General features: G+C 48.4%; 1 protein-coding gene across 1 annotated transcript in view; it reads right to left on the reverse strand.

The window, feature by feature from the left end:
• Window positions 1–2,572: 2,572 nt before the first annotated feature.
• Window positions 2,573–23,950, reverse strand: part of WDR54 (WD repeat domain 54) — a 69,802-nt gene continuing 48,424 nt past the window's right edge. The window contains exons 7-10 of the mRNA XM_069745020.1: window positions 5,290–5,390; window positions 5,042–5,204; window positions 3,568–3,642; window positions 2,573–3,498 (exon numbers count right to left, since the gene is read on the reverse strand). Coding sequence (XP_069601121.1) covers window positions 3,367–3,498; window positions 3,568–3,642; window positions 5,042–5,204; window positions 5,290–5,390 — 471 coding nt within the window. The 3' untranslated portion in view covers window positions 2,573–3,366. The remainder of the gene's footprint in view (window positions 3,499–3,567; window positions 3,643–5,041; window positions 5,205–5,289; window positions 5,391–23,950) is intronic.

Genomic DNA, 23,950 nt, shown 5'->3' on the forward strand with positions numbered 1-23,950 from the left:
GTTCAGAGAGACCATGTATGTTTTGTTTCTTCATGTTGTTATTGAAGAAGGCCGCGTGTGGCTGAAACGTTTATTTGTTGACTACATTAAAACTCCAAAAATCAGTACAAGTTGAGTGCCTAGTTTATTATATTCTATTGGCATGGTGTGGGAACCTACTAAGGCACCTATAACTAATAGTGCATATGGTGTTTCTTCACATTCTTCTCTTAGTGGTCTGGGTCTCTTTTGAGGACCGGGTATGTTAGTTGTAGTATGTAAAGTTGTGGACACATCAGGTCCAGCACATTTTCTCTATGTCATTGTCCTCTTAGTGGTCTGGGTCTCTTTCGAGGACTGGATGTGTTAGTTGTAGTATGTGAGGATGTGGACACGTCAGGTCCAGCACATTTGCTCCATGTCATTGTCCTCTTAGTGGTCTGGGTCTCTTTCGAGGACTGGGTGTGTTAGTTGTAGTATGTGAGGATGTGGACACGTCAGGTCCAGCACATTTGCTCCATGTCATTGTCCTCTTAGTGGTCTCGGTCTCTTTTGAGGACTGGATGTGTTAGTTGTAGTATGTGAGGTTGCGGACACGTCAGGTCCAGCACATTTGCTCCATGTCATTGTCCTCTTAGTGGTCTGGGTCTCTTTTGAGGACTGGGTGTGTTAGTTGTAGTATGTGGTTGCGGACACGTCAGGTCCAGCATATTTGCTCCATGTCATTGTCCTCTTAGTGGTCTGAGTCACTTTTGAGGACTGGGTGTGTTAGTTGTAGTATGTGGTTGCGGACACGGCAGGTCCAGCACATTTGCTCCATGTCATTGTCCTCTTAGTGATCTGGGTCTCTTTTGAGGACTGGGTGTGTTAGTTGTAGTATGTGGTTGCGGACACGTCAGGTCCAGCATATTTGCTCCATGTCATTGTCCTCTTAGTGGTCTGGGTCTCTTTTGAGGACTGGGTGTGTTAGTTGTAGTATGTGGTTGCGGACACGGCAGGTCCAGCACATTTGCTCCATGTCATTGTCCTCTTAGTGATCTGGGTCTCTTTTGAGGACTGGGTGTGTTAGTTGTAGTATGTGGTTGCGGACACGTCAGGTCCAGCATATTTGCTCCATGTCATTGTCCTCTTAGTGGTCTGGGTCTCTTTCGAGGACTGGGTGTGTTAGTTGTAGTATGTGAGGTTGTGGACACGTCAGGTCCAGCACATTTGCTCTATGTCATTGTCCTCTTGGTGGTGTTGGTCACCTGCGTGGACTGGGTGTGTTAGTTGTAGTATGTCAGGATGTGGACACGTCAGGTCCAGCACATTTGCTCCATGTCATTGTCCTCTTAGTGGTCTGGGTCTCTTTTGAGGACTGGGTGTGTTAGTTGTAGTATGTGAGGTTGCGGACACGTCAGGTCCAGCACATTTGCTCCATGTCATTGTCCTCTTAGTGGTCTGGGTCTCTTTTGAGGACTGGGTGTGTTAGTTGTAGTATGTGAGGTTGTGGACACGTCAGGTCCAGCACATTTTCTCTATGTCATTGTTCTTTTGGTGGAGTGGGTCACTTTCGAGGACTGGGTGTGTTAGTTGTAGTATGTGAGGATGTGGACACGTCAGGTCCAGCACATTTTCTCTATGTCATTGTCCTTTTGGTGGAGTGGGTCACTTTCGAGGACTGGGTGTGTTAGTTGTAGTATGTGAGGATGTGGACACGTCAGGTCCAGCACATTTTCTCTATGTCATTGTCCTTTTGGTGGAGTGGGTCACTTTCGAGGACTGGGTGTGTTAGTTGTAGTATGTGAGGTTGCGGACACGTCAGGTCCAGCACATTTTCTCTATGTCGCTGTCCTCTTGGTGGTGTGGGTCACTTTCGAGGACTGGGTGTGTTAGTTGTAGTATGTGAGGTTGTGGACACGTCAGGTCCAGCACATTTTCTCTATGTCATTGTCCTTTTGGTGGAGTGGGTCACTTTCGAGGACTGGGTGTGTTAGTTGTAGTATGTGAGGTTGTGGACACGTCAGGTCCAGCACATTTTCTCTATGTCATTGTCCTCTTGGTGGTGTGGGTCACCCTCGAGGACTGGGTGTGTTAGTTGTAGTATGTGAGGATGTGGACACGTCAGGTCCAGCACATTTTCTCTATGTCATTGTCCCCTTGGTGGTGTGGGTCACTTTCGAGGACTGGGTGTGTTAGTTGTAGTATGTGAGGTTGCGGACACGTCAGGTCCAGCACATTTTCTCTATGTCGTTGTCCTCTTGGTGGTGTGGGTCACTTTCGAGGACTGGGTGTGTTAGTTGTAGTATGTGAGGTTGCGGACACGTCAGGTCCAGCACATTTTCTCTATGTCGTTGTCCTCTTGGTGGTGTGGGTCACTTTCGAGGACTGGGTGTGTTAGTTGTAGTATGTGAGGATGTGGACACGTCATGTCCAGCACATTTTCTCTATGTCATTGTCCTCTTGGTGGTGTGGGACATCTTCGAGGACTGGCGGACACGTTGGGCCATGCTCATGAAGACATCTCTCCTCTTTTTCCCTGATCTCGCTGTTGCTCTTATGAGCTGGACTGTATCTCATCTCTGACCACACTGATGGCTATTGGACTTTTCACTTTGGTCATGGTCTTTATTTCATTGCAGTTTCCTATATAGCACCAGCATATTCCGCAGCGTTGTACAGTACACAGATGATCATCGGTCCCTGTCCCCAATGGCGTTCACAATCTTATACTCCAGTCCCTCGCGATTGGGGGACAACAGAATAATTATCAACTTCTTGTAGATGTTGTTCCATGGTCAGGTTCTATCCCCGGACCCCCGACCTGTACGAGAAAGCAGGGGGCCCAGCCACAGAGGGGTTAGAAAACAAATTGTGTTTGCTAAAATAAATATTTTCTTGAGGGGATAGAATGAGTCGCATACGGAGGAGTCTTCCAGCAGTACAGAGGATGTCAGGAGACGTGTGTACGGATGCTATGGGGGATGGGGTGGCAGCAGCACATAGTGTTTCAGGAGTGAGGCCGCAGTGACACAGCTGGAGCAGCATGTAGTGTCACATGGCTTCTCCTTATTCCTGTGCTCATGTGGTGCGGCCTCAGCCGAGTATTTATAGACATGTAATCCATCAGCTCTATTAGTAGGCGGTCAGTCTGTATACAAGAGGATGTATAGACGCCAGCGCTGCTGCAACGAGGCTCCAGAGCGACACCATGTGGTGAGCAGGAGACGCCACATCCTCCCCGACCGCTGCCGCCTGTGACACGATTATATACGGTACACTATCACCACAGTGGGGGCCCGATTAGCCTCCATATTGCACATGTACTGCGGGGGAGCTGCGTACTGTACATGTACGCTCTCACCCCTCCCCCGGCGGACGTGGCTATACCGGGAGTGCACCGGGTCACTACAGCTGCACATATCTGATGATCTCGCTCAGGTCGTAGCCAGTCACAGCGAATGACGAGCCCTGGGGGTCACAAAATCGCGCCCCACAGACCTGGGTGTCCGTCACACACTCCGAGTGCCGATGCTCCACCTGCACAGAAGAAAAGGCGACAATTAACATATGGAGGAGAGAAATGAGCCCGAGCCCCCAATGCGTCACCTCAATGCCCCCAGACTCCGCACAGCGACTCAGCTGCCAGATCTGCACGAAGGAGTCCTCCGCCCCGGAGAGAAGCTGGAAGAAGAATGATGTGTACATGAAAATATATATATACACAGCAGACAGGGAGACGGGGCAGGTATATACACAGCAGACAGGGAGACGGGGCGGGTGTATACGCAGCAGACAGGGAGACGGGGCGGGTGTATACACAGCAGACAGGGAGACGGGGCGAATGTATACGCCGCAGACAGAGAGACGGGACGGGTGTATACACAGCAGACAGGGAGACAGTGCGGGTGTATACACCGCAGACAGGGAGACGGGGCTGGTATATACACCGCAGACAGGGAGACGGGGCAGATATCTACACAGCAGACAGGGCGGGTATATACCCCCCAGAAAGGGAGATGGGGCAGGTATATACACAGAAGACAGGGAGACTGCAAGGGTATATACACCGCAGATAGGGAGACGGGACGGGTATATACACCTCAGATAGGGAGACGGGGCGGGTTTATACCCCCAGACAGGGAGACGGGGCGGGTTTATGCACCGCAGACGGGACGGGGCGGGTGTATACACTGCAGACAGGGAGACGGGGCAGGTATGTACACCGCAGACAGGGAGACGGGGCAGGTATATACACAGCAGATAGGGAGACGGGGCAGGTATATACACAGCAGATAGGGAGACGGGGCAGCTATACACAACACAGACAGGGAGATGGGGCGGGTGTATACACAGCAGAAAGGGAGACGGGGCGGGTGTATACACTGCAGAAAGGGAGACGGGGCGGGTGTATACACTGCAGAAAGGGAGACGGGGCGGGTGTATACACTGCAGAAAGGGAGACGGGGCAGGTATATACACAGCAGATAGGGAGACGGGGCAGCTATACACAACACAGACAGGGAGATGGGGCGGGTGTATACACAGCAGAAAGGGAGACGGGGCGGGTGTATTCACTGCAGAAAGGGAGACGGGGCGGGTGTATACACTGCAGAAAGGGAGACGGGGCGGGTGTATACACTGCAGAAAGGGAGACGGGGCGGGTGTATACACTGCAGAAAGGGAGACGGGGCGGGTGTATACACTGCAGAAAGGGAGACGGGGCGGGTGTATACACTGCAGATAGGGAGACGGGGCGGGTGTATACACTGCCGAAAGGGAGACGGGGCGGGTGTATTCACTGCAGATAGGGAGGGTATTTACACCGCTGACAGGGAGAAGGGGCGGGTACATACACTGCAGTGAGCAGCGGCAATACAGTACAGGTATATATACACCGCTGTGTGCGGCAGCCGGCAGGAATACGTTAAGGGTATATATACACCGCTGTGACAGGCGGCCATAAGGTATAAGGGAAGGGTTTATATACACTGCTGTAAGCGGCGGCCATCAGGTATACAGCTTGGATGTATATATTTTCCATACACACACTGATATCACATGGACTGATTTCAGACCCTACCCGTCCAGTCTCCGGGGCGATGTCCAGGGTGTAGATCCATCTGGCATGAGCGTCCAGCTCGGCACTGATGGCTCCAGTGCAGGCATCATACAGCCGGATCTGCCCGGTGCCATAAGCCGCAGCGATCACCCCGTCCCACAACTTCACAGAGGAGCAGGAGACCCTGGGGGGAGCAGGGGACGAAAGAGCAGAAGACGGGTCAGTGCCTACATCAGACAAACACAAAACATCCAGGACCATCGACTCACCCGTACGCCGAGATCTTTGTCACCAACCGGAAATCATCTCCCGACTTCCAGACACACAGAACCCCAGAATCATCCGCTGTCACCAAGTCAGCATCCCGGTCCTGCCGAGTGTACAGGAGGATACGGTATATAAAGGGAAGATCAGGTATAAAGGGGAGGAGGGACGGTATACAGGGAAAGGATTCGCTAATTATGGGCACAGCAGGCATACAGGGAGGATCAGATATACAGTGGGGAAAAACGTATTTAGTCCGCCACCAATTGTACAAGTTCTCCCACTTAGACAGATGAGCGAGGCCTGTAACTGACATCATAGGTCGACCACAATTATGAGAGTCACAACGAGAAAACAAATCCAGAAAATCACCGCGTCTGATTTGGAAGATTTATTTTGCAAATTATGGTGGAAAATAAGTATTTGGTCATTAACAAAAGTTCATCTCAATATTTTGTTATAGATCCTTTGTTGGCAATGACAGAGGTCAGACGTTTTCTGTAAGTCTTCACAAGGTTGGCACACACTGTTGATGGCATACAACAAAAAAACAGAAAAAAAGCTGAATGGCACTAAGAACCAGGTGGATACTCACTAAGGAAGCAGGAGTAGATGAGTCAACGACCTCACTCACGGTGGATACACGAGTTGGCGTGCGTGCTTGAAAAACACATGTATGGCAGTCCAGGTAAGAAAGAACGTAGCAGAACACCATCCCTTTTATCTGGACCCGTTGAAGCGTGGAATATGCGAAACGGCCGTAGTCCGTTGACTGCACCAGCTCTGTCTGTAATTCGTCCTGCCCTCTGTTACTTTGTCCACAGCATGTTGTTTGAATAAAGGACAAAGGTTTTTTTTATCAGAGTAGTCTGTGTGGTGCTGCTACGTTCTTTCTTACCTGGACTGTTGATGGTATGTTGGCCCATTCCTCCATGCAAATCTCCTCTAGAGCAGTGATGTTTTGGGCCTGTCGCTGAGCAACACGGACTTTCAACTCCCTCCAAAGGTTTTCTATAGGGTTGAGATCTGGAGACTGGCTAGGCCACTCCAGGACCTTCATATGCTTCTAACGAAGCCACTCCTTCGTTGCCCTGGCGGTGTGCTTTGGATCATTGTCATGTTGAAAGACCCAGCCACGTTTCATCTTCAATGCCCTTGCTGATGGAAGGAGGTTTGCACTCAAAATCTCACGATACATGGCCCCATTCATTCTTCCATGTACACAGATCAGTCGTCCTGGTCCCTTTGCAGAGAAACAGCCCCAAAGCATGATGTTGCCACCCCCATACTTCACAGTAGGTATGGTGTTCTTTGGATGCAACTCAGTATTCTGTCTCCTCCAAACACGACGAGTTTTGTTTCTACCAAACAGTTCTACTTTGGTTTCATCAGACCATATGACATTCTCCCAATACTTTTCTGGATAATCCAAATGTTCTCTAGCAAACTTCAGATGGGCCCGAACATGTACTGGCTTAAGCAAGGGGAGATGTCTGGCACTGCAGGATCCGAGTCCCTGGCGGAGTAGTATGTTACTGATGGCAGCCTTTGTTATGGTGGTCCCAGCTCTATGCAGGTGATTCACTAGGTCCCCCAGTGTTTTTCTGGGATTTTTGCTCACGGTTCTTGTGATCATTTTGACCCCACGGAGTCAGATCTTGCGTGGAGCACCAGATCGAGGGAGATTATCAGTGGTCTTATATGTCTTCCATTTTCTTATTATTGCTTCCACAGTTAATTTCATCACACCAAGCTGGTTGGCTATTGCAGATTCAGTCTTCCCAGCCTGGTGCAGGGCTACAATTTTGTTTCTGGTGTCCTTCGACAGCTCTTTGGTCTTCATCATAGTGGAGTTTGGAGTGTAACTGTTTGAGGTTGTGGACAGGTGTCTTTTATACTGATAACAAGGTAAAACAGGAGCCATTACTACAGGTAATGAGTGGAGGACAGAGGAGTCTCTTAAAGAAAAAGTTACAGGTCTGTGAGAATCAGAAATCTTGCATGTTTTAGGTGACCAAATACTTATTTACCAACATAATTTGCTAAATAAATCTTGCCAAATCAGACAAGGTGATTTTCTGGATTTGTTTTCTACCTATGATGTCAATTACAGGCCTCTCTCATCTTTTTAAGTGGGAGAACTTGCACAATTCGTCGCTGACTAAATACTTTTTTTTCTCACTGTATAGGAGAGAGGATCTGGTATATAGGGGGAGGATTGTAAGGGGAGGATCCAGTATATAGGGGGAATCCAGTAGGGGAGGCGTGTAGAGGGAGGGAGAATCCAGTACATTGTGGGAGGTGCATACAGGGAGGGACCAGTATATTGGAGGAGGTGTATACAGGGAGGATCCAGTATATTGTGGGAGGTGTGTACAGGGAGGATCCAGTATATTGTGGGAGGTGTGGACAGGGAGGATCCAGTATATTGTGGGAGGTGTGTACAGGGAGGATCCAGTATATTGGGGGAGGTGTGGACAGGGAGGATCCAGTATATTGTGGGAGGCCTGTACAGGGAGGATCCAGTATATTGTGGGATGTGTGTACAGGGAGGATCTGGTATATTGTGGGACGTGTGTACAGGGAGGATCTGGTATATTGTGGGACGTGTGTACAGGGAGGATCCAGTATATTGGGGGAGGTGTGTACAGGGAGGATTCAGTATATTGGGGGATGTGTGGACAGGGAGGATCCAGTATATTGTGGGATGTGTGTACAGGGAGGATCTAGGATATTGGAGAGGCATATACAGGGATGATCCAGTATATTGTGGGAGGTGTGTACAAGGAGGATCCAGTATATTGTGGGAGGCCTGTACAGGGAGGATCCAGTATATTGTGGGAGGTGTGTACAAGAAGGATCCAGTATATTGTGGGAGGCCTGTACAGGGAGGATCCAGTATATTGTGGGAGGTGTGTACAGGGAGGATCCAGTATATTGTGGGAGGTGTGTACAGGGAGGATCCAGTATATATTATGTATAATAGGTTCCATGTGAAATGCATCAGTCCACAGGCTGCGCCCTTGGGCAGAGGGGACAAGATATTCTCCTTCTGACCTCCCCCACCTTTGTAATTCCCACAGTAAATATCAGCAGGCTCCGGCCCCCTGCGGCTATTGTAATGTATGTCTGGCCTGCTTTTTCTATTGGCCTGCCCTGTGTATCTGTGTTATATATTCTGTGTGCTGTGAATAAAGTGTGTTCTTTTAGACTGGAAATACGTGGAGTAGTAGTCAGCTTTTATATGCTCTCACGTAATCAAGGAATTCCAGCCAGCGTGCTTCACTCAGAATCCAGCAAAAGCAGAGTGGACCTCCTGAAATACGGGGTGGTACTGAAAGAGGTACGCCAGCTTGATAGACCCCGTTACACTTTGTATCTTAACGCAAAAAAAAGACTTAATTAGAGAGTTAATTACCAGTAATGGGATCTTTCTGAACCCATGACAGCACCACGAGAGGCTTCACATATCACAACTTAATACGTGAACTTATAACACTAGTAGACACTCGACAGAAGCACCCACCCACATGTGGCGGGAGGAAATATAAGGGGGCTTTCATGGGTTCTGAAAAATCCCGTTACCGGCAAGTAACTAAGACTTTAATCGATCCCCCATGACAGCACCACGAGAGAATTCCAGAGAAATAAGAACTCAGGGAGGGACCACAGCCTGGAGCACCGTTCTCCCGAAGGTGAGGTCAGGTGAGGAGATCCTGCCCAGTCAATAAGGTGGAAAGTGGAAGGAGAAGACCACGTTGCCGCCTTACAAATCTGCTTGATTGAGACATCCGATCTCTGGGCCCAGGAGGTGGCCATGGCCCTTGTGGAGTGAGCCCTCAGACCTTCTGGAACTGCTTGGTCACTTGCTGAATAAGCTAAAGAAATGTCCTCCCTCATCCACCTAGCTATTGTACGTTTTGAAGCCATGAAAAGGATATTCCCATCTCCGAGATCCTACCCAATATGTAGTAGGTGGAATAATAATGTTAGCAAATTCCTCCCATTAGAAATGTAGTATAGTTCTTCTGATTTGCTATATCTCTTTCCTCTTAATCAGGCATTGCAGGACCTTAAGTATTCATGGTTACGACCATTAGCAACTAGCTAACTGTCACTATATCAGTGGTCGTAACCATGACTACCAAAGGTCCTGTAATTGGGATAGGATCTAGGAGGTAGGAACACTCCTTTAACCCCTCTCTGACATCAGACGTACTATCCCGTCCATGTGACCTAGGGTTTACTTCCCATGGACGGAATAGTGCATCATCGTGATCGGCCCGCCGATGGCCGATGGCGGACGGGTGTCAGCTGATTCTCACAGTGCCAGGAGCGGTCTGTGACCCGATCGCAGCATTCCAGAAGCAGGCAGAGGGCTGACAGCCCCAATGCCTTTGGATCGGAGACCCCGCGGTGTGACGTCGGTTCCCGATTGCTGCCATGGAGACTCTATGTCGTCATGACGACATCCGGGTTACCAGAGTTAAGAAACTTGCTGGTCATGCGCAGCGCATGATCACCAAGTCTCTCTGTTAGTGCACCGAGTGCAGCACTGACCACTTCTATGGCATATAGAGGTCTGCAGCCCGCACAAAGTGACTGTCCCATAGTGGGACACAGTGTAAAAGACAGAATGGAGGAAAAAAATACTAATAAAAAACAATATTTATTCTATCACTAAGTAAATATTTGAATGAAAAAAAAATCTAAAAAATAAAAGTACACATATTTATTATCGCCACGTCCGTAACGACCCGACCTATAAAACTATCCCACTAGTTAACCCCTTTAGTGACCATTAAAAAAAAACAACCCAAGGCAAAAAAACAATGTTTTATCATCATACCGCCGAACAAAAAGTGGAAGAACACGCGATGAAAAAGACAGATATAAATAACCATGGTACCGGTGAAAACGTCATCTTGTCCCGCAAAAAACGAGCCACCATACAGCATCATCAGTGAAAAAATAAAGTTATAGTCCTCAGGATAAAGCGATACAAAAATAATTATTTTTTCTATAAATGTTTTTATCGCATAAAAGCGCCAAAACATAAAAAAATGATATAAATGAGGTGTCGCTGTAATCGTACTGACCCGAAGAATAAAACTGCTTTATCCATTTTACCAAACACGGAACGGTATAAACGCCTCCCCCAAAAGAAGTTCATGAATAGCTGGTTTTTGGTCATTCTACCTCACAAAAATCTGAATAAAAAGCGATAAAAAAAATGTCACATGCCCGAAAATGTTACCAATAAAAACGTCAACTCGTCCCGCAAAAAACAAGACCTCACATGACTCTGTGGACCAAAATATGGAAAAATTATAGCTCTCAAAATGTGGTAATGCAAAAACTATTTATTGCAATAAAAAGCATCTTTTAGTGTGTGACGGCTGCCAATCATAAAAACCCGCTATAAGGTCTTTCACACGTCCTGATATTTCCTGTTCCCGGAGATGTCAGTGTCCGTGTGTGTAATGGCATGCATGTGCCTCACCAGTACCACAAGGATGAGCACCAGGGAAGAAGCGTTACAGTAAGCGCTGTTCCCCGGCGTCGGGTGCTGAACATGGCTCTCATCATTCTCACCTTCTCTCTCTTTCTCTCTCATCTCATCTCTCTCTTTCTCTCTCATCATTCAAAAAGGGTTCTAAAAGTGAACCTGGAAATTATAGGCCAGTAAGTCTAACCTCTATTGTTGGTAAAATATTTGAAGGGTTTCTGAGGGATGTTATTCTGGATTATCTCAATGAGAATAACTGTTTAACTCCATATCAGCATGGGTTTATGAGAAATCGCTCCTGTCAAACCAATCTAATCAGTTTTTATGAAGAGGTAAGCTATAGGCTGGACCACGGTGAGTCATTGGACGTGGTATATCTCGATTTTTCCAAAGCGTTTGATACCGTGCCGCACAAGAGGTTGGTACACAAAATGAGAATGCTTGGTCTGGGGGAAAATGTGTGTAAATGGGTTAGTAACTGGCTTAGTGATAGAAAGCAGAGGGTGGTTATAAATGGTACAGTCTCTAACTGGGTCGCTGTGACCAGTGGGGTACCGCAGGGGTCAGTATTGGGACCTGTTCTCTTCAACATATTCATTAATGATCTGGTAGAAGGTTTACACAGTAAAATATCGATATTTGCAGATGATACAAAACTATGTAAAGCAGTTAATACAAGAGAAGATAGTATTCTGCTACAGATGGATCTGGATAAGTTGGAAACTTGGGCTGAAAGGTGGCAGATGAGGTTTAACAATGATAAATGTAAGGTTATACACATGGGAAGAGTCAATCAATATCACCATTACACACTGAACGGGAAACCACTGGGTAAATCTGACAGGGAGAAGGACTTGGGGATCCTAGTTAATGATAAACTTACCTGGAGCAGCCAGTGCCAGGCAGCAGCTGCCAAGGCAAACAGGATCATGGGGTGCATTAAAAGAGGTCTGGATACACATGATGAGAGCATTATACTGCCTCTGTACAAATCCCTAGTTAGACCGCACATGGAGTACTGTGTCCAGTTTTGGGCACCGGTGCTCAGGAAGGATATAATGGAACTAGAGAGAGTACAAAGGAGGGCAACAAAATTAATAAAGGGGATGGGAGAACTACAATACCCAGATAGATTAGCGAAATTAGGATTATTTAGTCTAGAAAAAAGACGACTGAGGGGCGATCTAATAACCATGTATAAGTATATAAGGGGACAATACAAATATCTCGCTGAGGATCTGTTTATACCAAGGAAGGTGACGGGCACAAGGGGGCATTCTTTGCGTCTGGAGGAGAGAAGGTTTTTCCACCAACATAGAAGAGGATTCTTTACTGTTAGGGCAGTGAGAATCTGGAATTGCTTGCCTGAGGAGGTGGTGATGGCGAACTCAGTCGAGGGGTTCAAGAGAGGCCTGGATGTCTTCCTGGAGCAGAACAATATTGTATCATACAATTATTAGGTTCTGTAGAAGGACGTAGATCTGGGTATTTATTATGATGGAATATAGGCTGAACTGGATGGACAAATGTCTTTTTTCGGCCTTACTAACTATGTTACTATGTTACTATGTTACCTGCTCTGCCAGCGATCGGCACAAGCAGGGGAGAACAAATCAGATCACCGGCAGAGCACAGGAGAATGATGAGAGCCATGTTCAGCACCCGGCACGCTTCTTCCCCGGCGCCGATGCATGTCAGAGAAATGACATCCATGTGTGTTATGTGTATGCATGTGTGCTGGATGTTTTATGGCCCGTGCTGACATTAAAAAACAGACACACAGTCCATGGAAATACACTGACATGTGCACAGACCCATTCACTTGAATAGGCAAATAGCGCTCCGTTCCTTCTGAGCCTCTCCACATGGCTGCCCAATGGTATAAAATTCTGTGACTGCAACCCTAGATGAATTCATTGAGAGGTGTAATTCGTAAAATGGGGTTACTTATGGGGGTTCTGCTGTTCTGGCACCTCAGGGGCTCTTCCAATGGGTCATGGCACCTGCACACCATAACAGTAAAATCTGGCGCTCCTTCCCTTCTGAGCTCTGCCGTGCGCCTAAACAGTGGTTTATCCCCCACATATGGGGTGTCAGCATACTCAGGACAAATTGCACAATAACTCTTGGGGTCTAATGTCTCCTGTTACCCTTGGGAAAAAAAATAATTGGGGGCGAAAAGATCATTTTTGTGGAAAAAATATGATTTTTTTTATGTTTAAGCCTCTCCGTTATAAACTTCTGTGAAGCACTTGGGGGTTCAAAGTGCTCACCACATATCTAGATAAGTTTCTTGGGGGTCCAAAACGGTATCACTAGTAGGGGGTTTCAATGTTTAGGTACATCAGGGGCTCTACAAACGCAACATGGTGTCCGATCTCAATTCCAGCCAATTCTGCATTGAAAAAGTCAAACGGCGCTCCTTCCATTCCGAGCTCTCCCGTGCGCCCAAACAGTGGTTTTCCCCCACATATGGGGTATTGGCGTACTCAGGACAAATTGCACAACAACTTTTGGGGTCCAATTTCTCCTGTTACCCTTGGGAAAAAACAAAACATTTGGATCTGAAATAGTTTTTTGTGAAAAGTTAAATGTTAATTTTTTTAAACATTCCAAAAATTCCTGTGAAACACCTGGAGGGTTAATAAACTTCCTGAATGTGATTTTGAGCACCTTGAGGGGTGCAGTTTTTAGAGTGGTGTCACTTTTGGATATTTTCTATCATATAGACCCCTCAAAGTGACTTCAAATGTGATGTGGTCCCTAAAAAAAAAAAAAATGGTGTTGTAAATGAGAAATTGCTGGTCAACTTTTAACCCTTATAACTCCCTAACAAAAAAAAAATTGGGGTTCCAAAATTGTGCTGATGTATAGTAGACATGTGGGAAATGTTACTTATTAAGTATTTTGTGTGACATATCTGTGTGATTTAAGGGCATGAAAATTTAAAGTTGTAAAATTGTGAAATTTCAAAAAGTTTCGCCAAATCTCCATTTTTTTTCACAAATAAACGCAGGTTATATCGAAGAAATTTTACCACTAACATGAAGTACAATATGTCACGAGAAAACAATGTCAGAATCACCGGGATCCGTTGAAGCGTTCCAGAGTTATAACCTCATAAAGGGACAGTGGTCAGAATTGTAAAAATTGGCCCGGTCCATAACGTGCAAACCACCCTCGGGGGTAAAGGGGTTAAGTCCCTTCCTAGGTCCCTGGTAGGACACGCACAATGAACTCTTTTTCCTCCAGGTTCTGTGAGAGACAGGTACTTAACTAGACATAAACTAATGTCTAGAGTACGAAGCTTCTCTTCCTTCTAATTTTTTGGACTAGAGCAAAATGAAGGAAGAACCATCTCCTCTAACCTATGAAACTGGGACGCTACTTTAGGTAGGTAGGATGGATCAAGCTTCAAAATTACCCTGTCTTCTAGTATCTGAGTAAATGGTGGACCTCTGGAAAGGGCCTCAATGTCACTGACTCTTCGGGCAGATGTTAAGACAACCAGAAGGGCTGTTTTCAGAGGAAGCCTGAACCTGAACAGACCCCGGTTCTATGGGCTCAAAACGGTAACTTTGTCATAGCTGTTAAGACTAGATTAAATCCCATGGCAAAATTTTCTTTTTCAAATGGGCCAGGATCTAGATGAAGCTCTAATAAACCTAGACACCCAATAATTTCCTGCTAAATCACAGTTCTACAGGGCCCCTAGAGCTGACACTTGGACTTTGAGGGTACTTGTGGATAGGCCTAGTTCGAGACCTTTTTGCAGGAATTCCAGAATACGACCCACTGGCGCCACATCCTTTATCTTTGATCCTGAACAGGTTAGAAACTTTCTCCAAGTTCGAGCATAAATTCTTGTTGTAGCTGCCCTTCTTATTTTGAAGTAGAGAGGTTTTTCTCCTAATCTTATTTCCACCCTTTCTTTTAACAGCGCCCTCTGAAATTCCACACCGTGAAATAAAGGTTAGCTGCTTGTTGATGGTGAACCAGCCCTTGTGAGAAGAGATTCGGAATCTTCGGGTGGACCCATGGATCAGTGACGGACATTATCCTCTACCATGAGAACCATGGTCTTCTGGGCCAAAAGGGAGCAATCAAAACAATCCTTGCCCTGTCTTACCTGATCTTCCTTACTACCAGCTGGATTAGGGCTATTGGTGGAAATGCCAGGTCGAAATCCCACGGATGAAGGAATCTACCCCCTGGGGACCTTCTCTGGGATTCAGGGAACATAATCCTTGCACCATTCTGTTCAGCTTGGTGGCAAATAAGTCTATGCTTGGAGGGCTCCACATCTGTGCTATTTGGTTGAAGTTGGACCGATTTAACCCCCACTCCCATTGCAGATTAGAAGTATGCCGTGATGTTCTATTTTCCTGTTATGTGAAGAGCTGTCAAAGAAAGGAGACAACCCTCCACTAAATATGCAATCTGTCACCTCCATCAAGGGTCTGGATCGGGTTCTTCCCTGATGGTTTATGTATGTCACTGACACCTGATTGTCGGAGAGGATTCTGACATGATGACCCTGTAGTGATACAAGGAGGCTCTACTGCAAATATCTCCTTCGAGTTTGATGAAAGTGCTACCTTGTTCCCTGTCCAGACCCCCTGGACCATCATATCCTGTAGATGAGCTCCCCAACCCTTGGGACTCGCATCCATGGGGACCACCTATATAACTTTATTTACCCAGGGAATCCCCCCTGGACAGATTAGATACATTCAGCCACCAATGACGAGACGGCATTGTCCTCAGGGATAACATCATCCTCCCTTCCAAGTGCCCTTAAAGGGAACCTGTCACCCCCAAAATTGAAGATGAGATAAGCTCCTGCAGTGCGCAGGTGCTGGGCCTCTCTGACCTTTCCTGGCGCACTGTAGTACTTTGCTCTGCCCTCAACAGGACATACAAAGTACGCCTGCGATGTAGCGTGAATACAAGAAGTGGACGTCATCGTAAGAAGATGGGAGGCCCCGGACCAGGACACCCATCAGACCCGGACCGCAGCGGGACGTCCCCTGGGTGAGTATAATCTAACCAATTTGGAAATTATATATCCATCTAAAGACCATCTTAGTTCCTCCATTATTGTTGTACATGATAGTAAGAATCATTCAGATCTTAGACTCCCATGAAACAATCTGGGAAGAAAATCTTTATTGTTGACCATATGCTTCCATTTTGAATGGTTGGATTTTCAGGAATTCTTTTAGGCCTTTCAGATTTATTATTGTCCTAAGAGAACCGTCCGTTTTATTTAATTAGAAAGCGAGTGGAGTTAAATCCCTTTCTGACGTGGGAACTTCTAGAAAGATGGTCTTCTGAACCAGATCTGAGATTTCAACCTCTAGGGCACGTTGGTCTTCTGACGAAGATCGAGGCCAAACTGGTATTCTCCTTCTCACAGAGTGGCACACAACCCTGCTCTGGCCAGCCTTTTAACCACAAAGCCCTACCAGATGCATTCGAAAGGGTTGCTGATCTTCCTGCCAAACATACAGAGTCAGCCGAAGCATCCGATAAAAATGCTGCTGCACCTTGCATAATTGAGATAGTGGGCAAAATATTGTCTCTTGACAACTTGTCCTTTAATTGGGCTTCTAGGCAATCCACCCAGATCATTAAAGATCTGGCCGTACACGTTGCAGCCACTGATGGTTTTAGGGTCCCTGATAGAAGAGGAAGGGTCATCAAAAGGATATTTCCTCTTAAATGATGGGGGAAGAGAACATCTCTTCTTGGGTCTTGACCACTCCTTCTGGACTAGGGCCTGGATCTTCTCATTTAATAGAAATGTCCTACGTTTCTTCTGATCGAAGACTCCAAACATAATGTCCTGTATCAACCTCTCTGATGTGGAATCCACTGTCCCCATCATGGCTCTGGCTGCCTTTTATAGTTTATCTGTCTCCTCTTTAGGAAAACAGTCGCCCTGTACTGCCGTCTGAGCAAGAGGCTGACGAGTAGGAATTAGAGGAATTGTCATCACTATCTCATTTACCAGAAACGTCTGACCCAAGTGATAACGATCTAGCCTTTTGATCCTTTTTTCCATTATAAAGCTCTTTTTGAGAGATGGATTTTGGTGATTCTTGAACTTCTGCCCTGATGACGGACGTTAAATCAGTGGCAAAGTTAGGAGCCTCTTCTTCGATCGTCTGTTCTACCCATGACTGGTAAAGTCTTTTTTTTGGTAGGCATCAGGCAATAATATTTTGCAAATGGAACACACCTTGTGCGTAGGCTGTGCCACACACTTCTTTCCCTGGCAATAAATGACAAGAAAAAAGCCAAAACTCCAATTGAACTTTTACAAAGATCTCTTACCACTGTGAGGGAATCAAATAGTACTAGATTAAGAAGGGGACAAAGACCATCGAAAGACCATCTTGGGAGGCTGGAGAATCGTCAACATTACTGGAGTTCCTCTGAGTGGATCTGCTGCTATTTGCAGAACTCGCTCCCTCTCACTAACATGGCGGCGCTACAACTGTTTGGCACCACACCACCTGCTTCTGGGGCTTCCCATTAGGCTGCTGTTCGCTGACTTTCTCCATTATCCTGGAAGGGACACTAAGCATGGAAGCGTTAATCCATTGGTCTTATTGCACTTAAATGCGGGACCCAAGCTATTGCCCGCTCCTCCGGGCCTCTCCGATACCCCTGAAAGTTCTGGGTCATCTGGATCTGCGTATTTCCGGCACTCCCCAGGCTATGTCACTGCAGCATGCCCCAGGCTTGCGTCATTCCATCCTGCCTCCAGGCGCGCATCACACGTAAACTACCCCGGCCCTCTGAACAAGCCTGCCGGCGTGCATCCATCAAGCCTCCCAACGCATGCCAGAGCAGGCCATCACCGTCCCGGGATTTCCGCTCACACGAGTGAAATAGGGATTTTTGTGTTACTCACCGTAAAATCCTTTTCTCCGAGACGCTCATTGGGGGACACAGGACTGTGGGTGTATGCTTCTGCCGCCAGGAGGCTGACACTAAGTAAACTTGAAAAAAAAAAGTTAGCTCCTCCTCCATCGTTTAAACCCTGACACTGGCTACCAGAGACTCCAGTTTGGTGCAAAGCAGTAGGAGAACAAAACACAAAAAATAATATAACAGCATAAATACAGAAACTTTATGTCTAGAAAAGATCCTACTGACTAATGTAACCAGATATAACCAAAGCAGCCATAAGGCTACCAGGGAGGGAGCTGTGTCCCCCAATGAGCGTCTCGGAGAAAAGGATTTTACGGTGAGTAACACAAAAATCACTATTTCTCCTTCGCCTCATTGGGGACACAGGACAGTGGGATGTCCTAAAGCAGTCCCTGGGTGGGAAAAATAACTCACCAGTCAAAGACATCCAGAAGATGGTTGTCTATAAATGCGCCACCGCCGCTTGAAGAATTCTTCTACCCAGACTTGCATCTGCAGAGGTCTGGGAGTGGACATTATAATGTTTGACAAACGTATGCAGACTAGACCAGGTCGCAGCTTTGCAAACCTGTTCTGCTGAGGCCTGGTGCCGAACAGCCCAGGAAGCCCCCACCGCTCTTGTTGAATGAGCCTTGATTCCGGCCGGAACCGTCATGCCCATGGTGCGATAAGCCTCCTGAATGGTCGCCCTTATCCACCTGGCCAGGGTAGATTTTGAAGCAGCGCATCCCTTCCTGCGACCCTGTGGAAGGACAAACAGAGCATCTGTCTGGCGAAAAGGAGCCATTCGGGAAACGTATCTCCTCAGAGCCCTTACCAGATCCAACGTATGGAGAGCTTTTTCTACACGGTGCGTAGGTGCCGGACAAAAAGAGGGCAGAACAATATCTTAATGGATGTGGAATGACGAAACAACCTTCGGCAAAAAGGACGGTGCTGGTCTGAGAACTACCTTGTCCTGATGAAACTGCAGAAAAGGGGAACGACAAGAAAGGGCTGCCAGCTCCGATACCCGTCTTATGGACGTTATGGCCACTAAAAATACGACTTTCCAAGAAAGAAACATCAAAGAAATATCTTGAAGAGGCTCAAAAGGAGCGTTCTGTAAAGCCCTTAAAACCAGATTAAGGTCCCAAGCTTCCAAAGGAGTCCTATAAGGAGGGACCTTATGAGCGACTGCCTGGAAAAAAGTCCTGACCTGACGATTCGTAGCAATCTTGCGCTGAAAAAGGACTGATAAAGCCGAAATCTGCCTTTTAAGAGTACTTGGAGCAAGCCCAGAATCCAGGCCTGCGTGAAGGAAGGCTAAAATGTTCGGAATGGAAAAACGCAGAGGAGGCAGCCCACGCTCTCTACACCAGGAAAGGAACACCTTCCAAGTGTGATAATAAATCTTGGCCGAGACGGGCTTACGTGCACTGATCATGGTGTCCGCCACTTCTTGAGAAAACCCTGCCTGGGTTAAAACCCAAGATTCAACGGCCAGGCCGTCAAACGTAGAACCTCTGAGTTCTGGTGGTAGATCGGCCCTTGAGATAGAAGATCCGGCCGATCGGGGAGCCGCCAAGGAACCCCGGCGAGAAGTTGTACCAGGTCTGCATACCAGGTCCGTCGTGGCCAATCCGGAGCGATCAGGATGGCCGGTGCTCTCTCTGATTTGATTTTCTTGATTACCCTCGGGAGCAGTGCCAGAGGAGGGAACAGATAAGAGAGATGAAACTGGTTCCAAGACAATACCAGCGCATCCACGGCGATCGCTCGGGGGTCTCGGTATCGGGAGACAAAACTGGGCACCTTGGCATTCATCTTGGACGCCATTAGATCCACGTCCGGAGTCCCCCAAAGATGGCAAATCTGCAAAAATACCTCGGGATGGAGAGACCACTCCCCTGAGGCCAGACCCTGACGGCTTAGGAAATCTGCCGCCCAGTTTTCTTCGCCCGGAATGTGGACCGCTGAGATTACAGAGTGATTCCTCTCCGCCCAGAGTAGGATTTGCTTTACCTCCCGCATGGCTGCCTTGCTGCGTGTGCCCCCCTGGTGATTTATGTAGGCTACCGCTGTGGCGTTGTCCGATTGAATTCGGACACGGCGACCTGCCAGAAGATGGTGGAAATGTAACAAGGCTAGTCGAACTGCTCGAATCTCTAAGATATTGATGGGGAGGGCTGATTCCAGAGGAGACCAGAGCCCCTGAGCAGTGTGATGAAAGAATACTGCTCCCCAACCCAGGAGACTGGCATCTGTTGTGACCACTAGCCAATTGGTTGGGGGAAAGGGCTTCCCCCTGAGTAGAGATGAGCTGTTTAGCCACCAAGAGAGGGCCAGCCTGGCCTGGAGAGACAACCGAAATCTGCGGTTGAGAGAGAGAGGATTTCTGTTCCACACTGATAGGATTGCTTGTTGGAGGGGTCGAAGATGAAGCTGCGCAAACGGAACCGCTTCTATAGTCGCAACCATCTTTCCTAACACCCTCATGCCAGACCAAATCGTATGAGGGCCTGGTTGTTGAAGATTCCTCACTTCCCGCCGAAGGGCTAGGACCTTGTCCTGGGGAAGGATTGATAGGGCTTGAGAGGTGTCGAAGATCATGCCTAAAAATGAGATCTTCCGGGACGGCTGTAGGGATGACTTCCTTAAATTCACCAGCCAACCTAGACGAGAAAGGGTGTCCAGAGTAAAGCCGACATTTTCCCTGCAAGATTGAAAAGTCGGTCCCTTGATCAGCAGATCGTCTAGGTATGGCAAGACAACTATACCTCGGGAGTGCAGAATGGAAACCACAGTAGACATGACTTTTGTGAACACCCTGGGAGCGGAGGCCAGCCCGAAGGGTAATGCCGTGAATTGAAAGTGTAGATTGTTTACGGCAAACCGGAGAAATCTTTGATGAGGTGGAAAGATGGGAATATGTAGATAAGCATCCTGGATGTCTACTGAGGCCAAAAACTCTCCCTTTTCCAAAGAGGCGATGACTGACCGGAGAGACTCCATCCGAAAATGACGAACACGGACAAACCTGTTTAAGAGTTTGAGATCTAGAATAGGCCTTACTGCTCCGTCCTTTTTGGGCACTACAAAAAGATTGAAATAAAAGCCCTGAAACCTTTCCTCCCTTGGAACAGGAGAAATGACACCGCTGATACGAAGGGACTCTACGGAATTGAACAGGCTTTGACGAAGAGACTTGGACCTGGGAAGACGGGATGGAAAGAACCGGGGAGGAGGCAGCTGAACCAGCTCTATTTTGTACCCTGACGATACGAGTTCTCCAACCCACTGGTCGTGGATTACCTGAAACCAGACCTGGCGAAATAAAAATAGACGTCCGCCTACTCTGTTGGAGACACCCAGAGGAGGCCTCCAGTCACTTAGCCGAAAATCTATGAGTCCTAGATCCTCTGGATCTAGTAGATTGGGGACGCATTCTTCCCCCCTGGCTGGCCGTATAAGGGGTCCGACAGTCTCGGTCCTGACTGGGTCGACCCTGCACAGGAGAGCCTGATGCTGGGGCCCATCTAACGTTGCGAAAGGTTCTAAAACGGGCCTGAAATTGGCGACGAAAAGGCTGTCTAGACCTCTGCTGAGGAAGAAACTTACTCTTCCCTCCTGTGGAGTCAGAAATAAGCTGATCCAGCTTCTCTCCAAACAAACGACCACTCTGATACGGTAGGGATGTAAGAGATTTTTTAGAGGTAGAATCAGCCCGCCAGGACCTTAACCAAAGGGCCCTTCTGATGGCAATAGCATTAGATGCAGCCGAAGAAGCACAATCTGCCGCATCTAGGGATGCGTTAATCAGATAACTACCAGCCATTGCTACCTGAGATGACATTTCTGCCAATTCTGCTGACAAATTACCTTCTTGGAGAGCCTTAGATAACGACTCTGACCAAGAAATCATAGCCCTGGCAACCCAAGTTGCTGCAAAGGAAGGAAAAAGTGCTGAACTTGAAGCCTCAAAGATGGAACGAGCCAAGCTCTCTATAAGACGATCCATAGGATCCTTAATCGATGAGCCATTAGGGAGAGATAGCAACGTGTTAGAGGCTAAACGGGACACTGGAGGATCTACAGAAGGGTTTCCTGCCCAGTTACTACAAAGTTCCGAAGCAAAGGGATACCTGGCCTTCAGAGCTCTTTGCCCTGAAAAACGCTTGTCCGGGAGCTCCCGGTTGCGTTGAATCAGATGCTCAAACTCAGGGTGAGAGGAAAAAACCCTATGGGCCCGTTTAGCCCGCTTAAATGAGACCTTATGATCAGAGGATGAGGCGAGCTCGTCCTCTATCCCCAAAGACTGATTGAGAGCCTCAATCAGGCTATCTACCGACTCCTGAAAACCAGGTTTCTCAAAATTAAGAGACCCTTCTGACTCGTAATCAGTCTCAACTTCCCCGCTTTCTGCAGGGGAAGGAGAACGAGATACGGAACTCCAGGATGCGGAAGCACCTGAGTGCCTGGACGATGCTTTGCGAATCCGCTTTCCATGCGTCTGTCTAGAGCGAGCGCGGCCCCTGCAGGCCGAAGGCTCCTGAGACCCCGAGGCCCTCTCCGAGACAGGATTGCGACAAGGACATGACCCATTCTGGCGGAGCTGCCCCAGCATCTGCATGAGGAACCGGAGCCGGAGAGACTACTGGAGAACTGGCAGGGGGGGGGGGGGGGGGGGGCTCCTGGGCGCGTTCAGAGTCACAGGCCTCACAGAGGCGATTACTTTGGGCGTGCGGAAAAGGGGCACGACAAGATACACAACCGGTAAAAAGAACCGTGTGAGTCTTAACCCTTCTAGACATAACGATCCGTAAAGCTATACCCACGGCCAGAGACTGGGACAAAAAGAATGCTTCAGCCAGATGGAGGAAGAAGCACTTACCCCAGTCCTGTGTCCCCCGTGATGGAACCTGAAGGCACGATGCGGAGCCCAAAAGCGCTGTCTTATATGCACAGCAGGCCTTAGGGGGGAGGGACCGCCAAACGATGCTGCGGCCTGGAGCAGGCCCGAAGCCGGGGCCTCAATTTTTCCCCCTTAGAGAGAGGAGAGCCGGAACCGGAAGTGACGCGCCGGAGGGGGCGGAGCCTCACAGCGCGGTCTGATGGCCGGAAGTCCCGGGCTCCAGGAAGCTGCCCCACGCCTGAAGCAGCCAGGCAGGGCCGAAGCCTCTGGGGGGACAGCGGCGCTGAACATACCCGCAGCGTCGCTCCTAACGCCGCGGCGCCGCCCGGATCACGCTGCAGCGTAGCTGCGCTGCAACGCCGCTGTCCTAACGCCACAGCGCCGGATCACGCTGCAGCGCCGCTGTCGTAACGCTGCAGCGCCGGATCACTCTGCAGCGCTGCTGTCCTAACGCTGCAGCGCCGGATCACTCTGCAGCGCCGCTGTCCTAACGCCACAGCGTCGGATCACGCTGCAGCGCCGCTGTCCTAACGCTGCAGCGCCGGATCACTCTGCAGCCGGATCATGCCGCAGCGCCGGCCCAGCACACCAAGACGCATCAGCAACGCTAAAAAAGGCACCGCACTCCCGGAGGACGCAGCAGCAGGTAATGCCAGGAGCCCCCCTTGTCATACCGCACTCAGCGAGGGGTAGAACAAATGACGGTGCAGGAACCCTATCTCCATTATCCCCAGGATAAAAAGAGGGACCGTCCACCACCCCAGCTAACACCCGCAGGGGTGTAGAAATCAGGGGGAAACACACGGACATCTTACGGGCACCTGTACAGCCTGGAGTCTAGCTACCTCAGGGTGGTCAGGGCTAAGTCCGGTGAAGAATCCCACGTAGCGGGGAAGGATACGTGGAGAAACATCGCACGTACTTGCCCGTTGATGGTTTGGGGAGATCGGACCCTCAAAAAGGTCCGTCGCCCCTTCAATCCAAAGATGTTGAAAAAAATCGGGTCCAACGATCCAGGACCCAGAGATGTGCCTCCTTGAGACACTAAGCATAAACTCGAGTCTCTGGTAGCCAGTGTCAGGGTGTATACGATGGAGGAGGAGCTAACTTTTTTTTTTTCAAGTTTACTTAGTGTCAGCCTCCTGGCGGCAGAAGCATACACCCACTGTCCTGTGTCCCCCAATGAGGCGAAGGAGAAAGTCCCCATGGACCCACCATGGCACTTCCAGGGACCCCACACCAGCCGAGGCAGGGAAAGGATTGCTGGCAGAGCTGACTGGCCAGGCCCGGGAAAGAATATATCTTCTGTCATCAATCTTCT

This window comes from Ranitomeya imitator, chromosome 1 (genome assembly GCF_032444005.1).
Source record: "Ranitomeya imitator isolate aRanImi1 chromosome 1, aRanImi1.pri, whole genome shotgun sequence".
NCBI classification, from domain to species: Eukaryota; Metazoa; Chordata; class Amphibia; order Anura; family Dendrobatidae; genus Ranitomeya; species Ranitomeya imitator.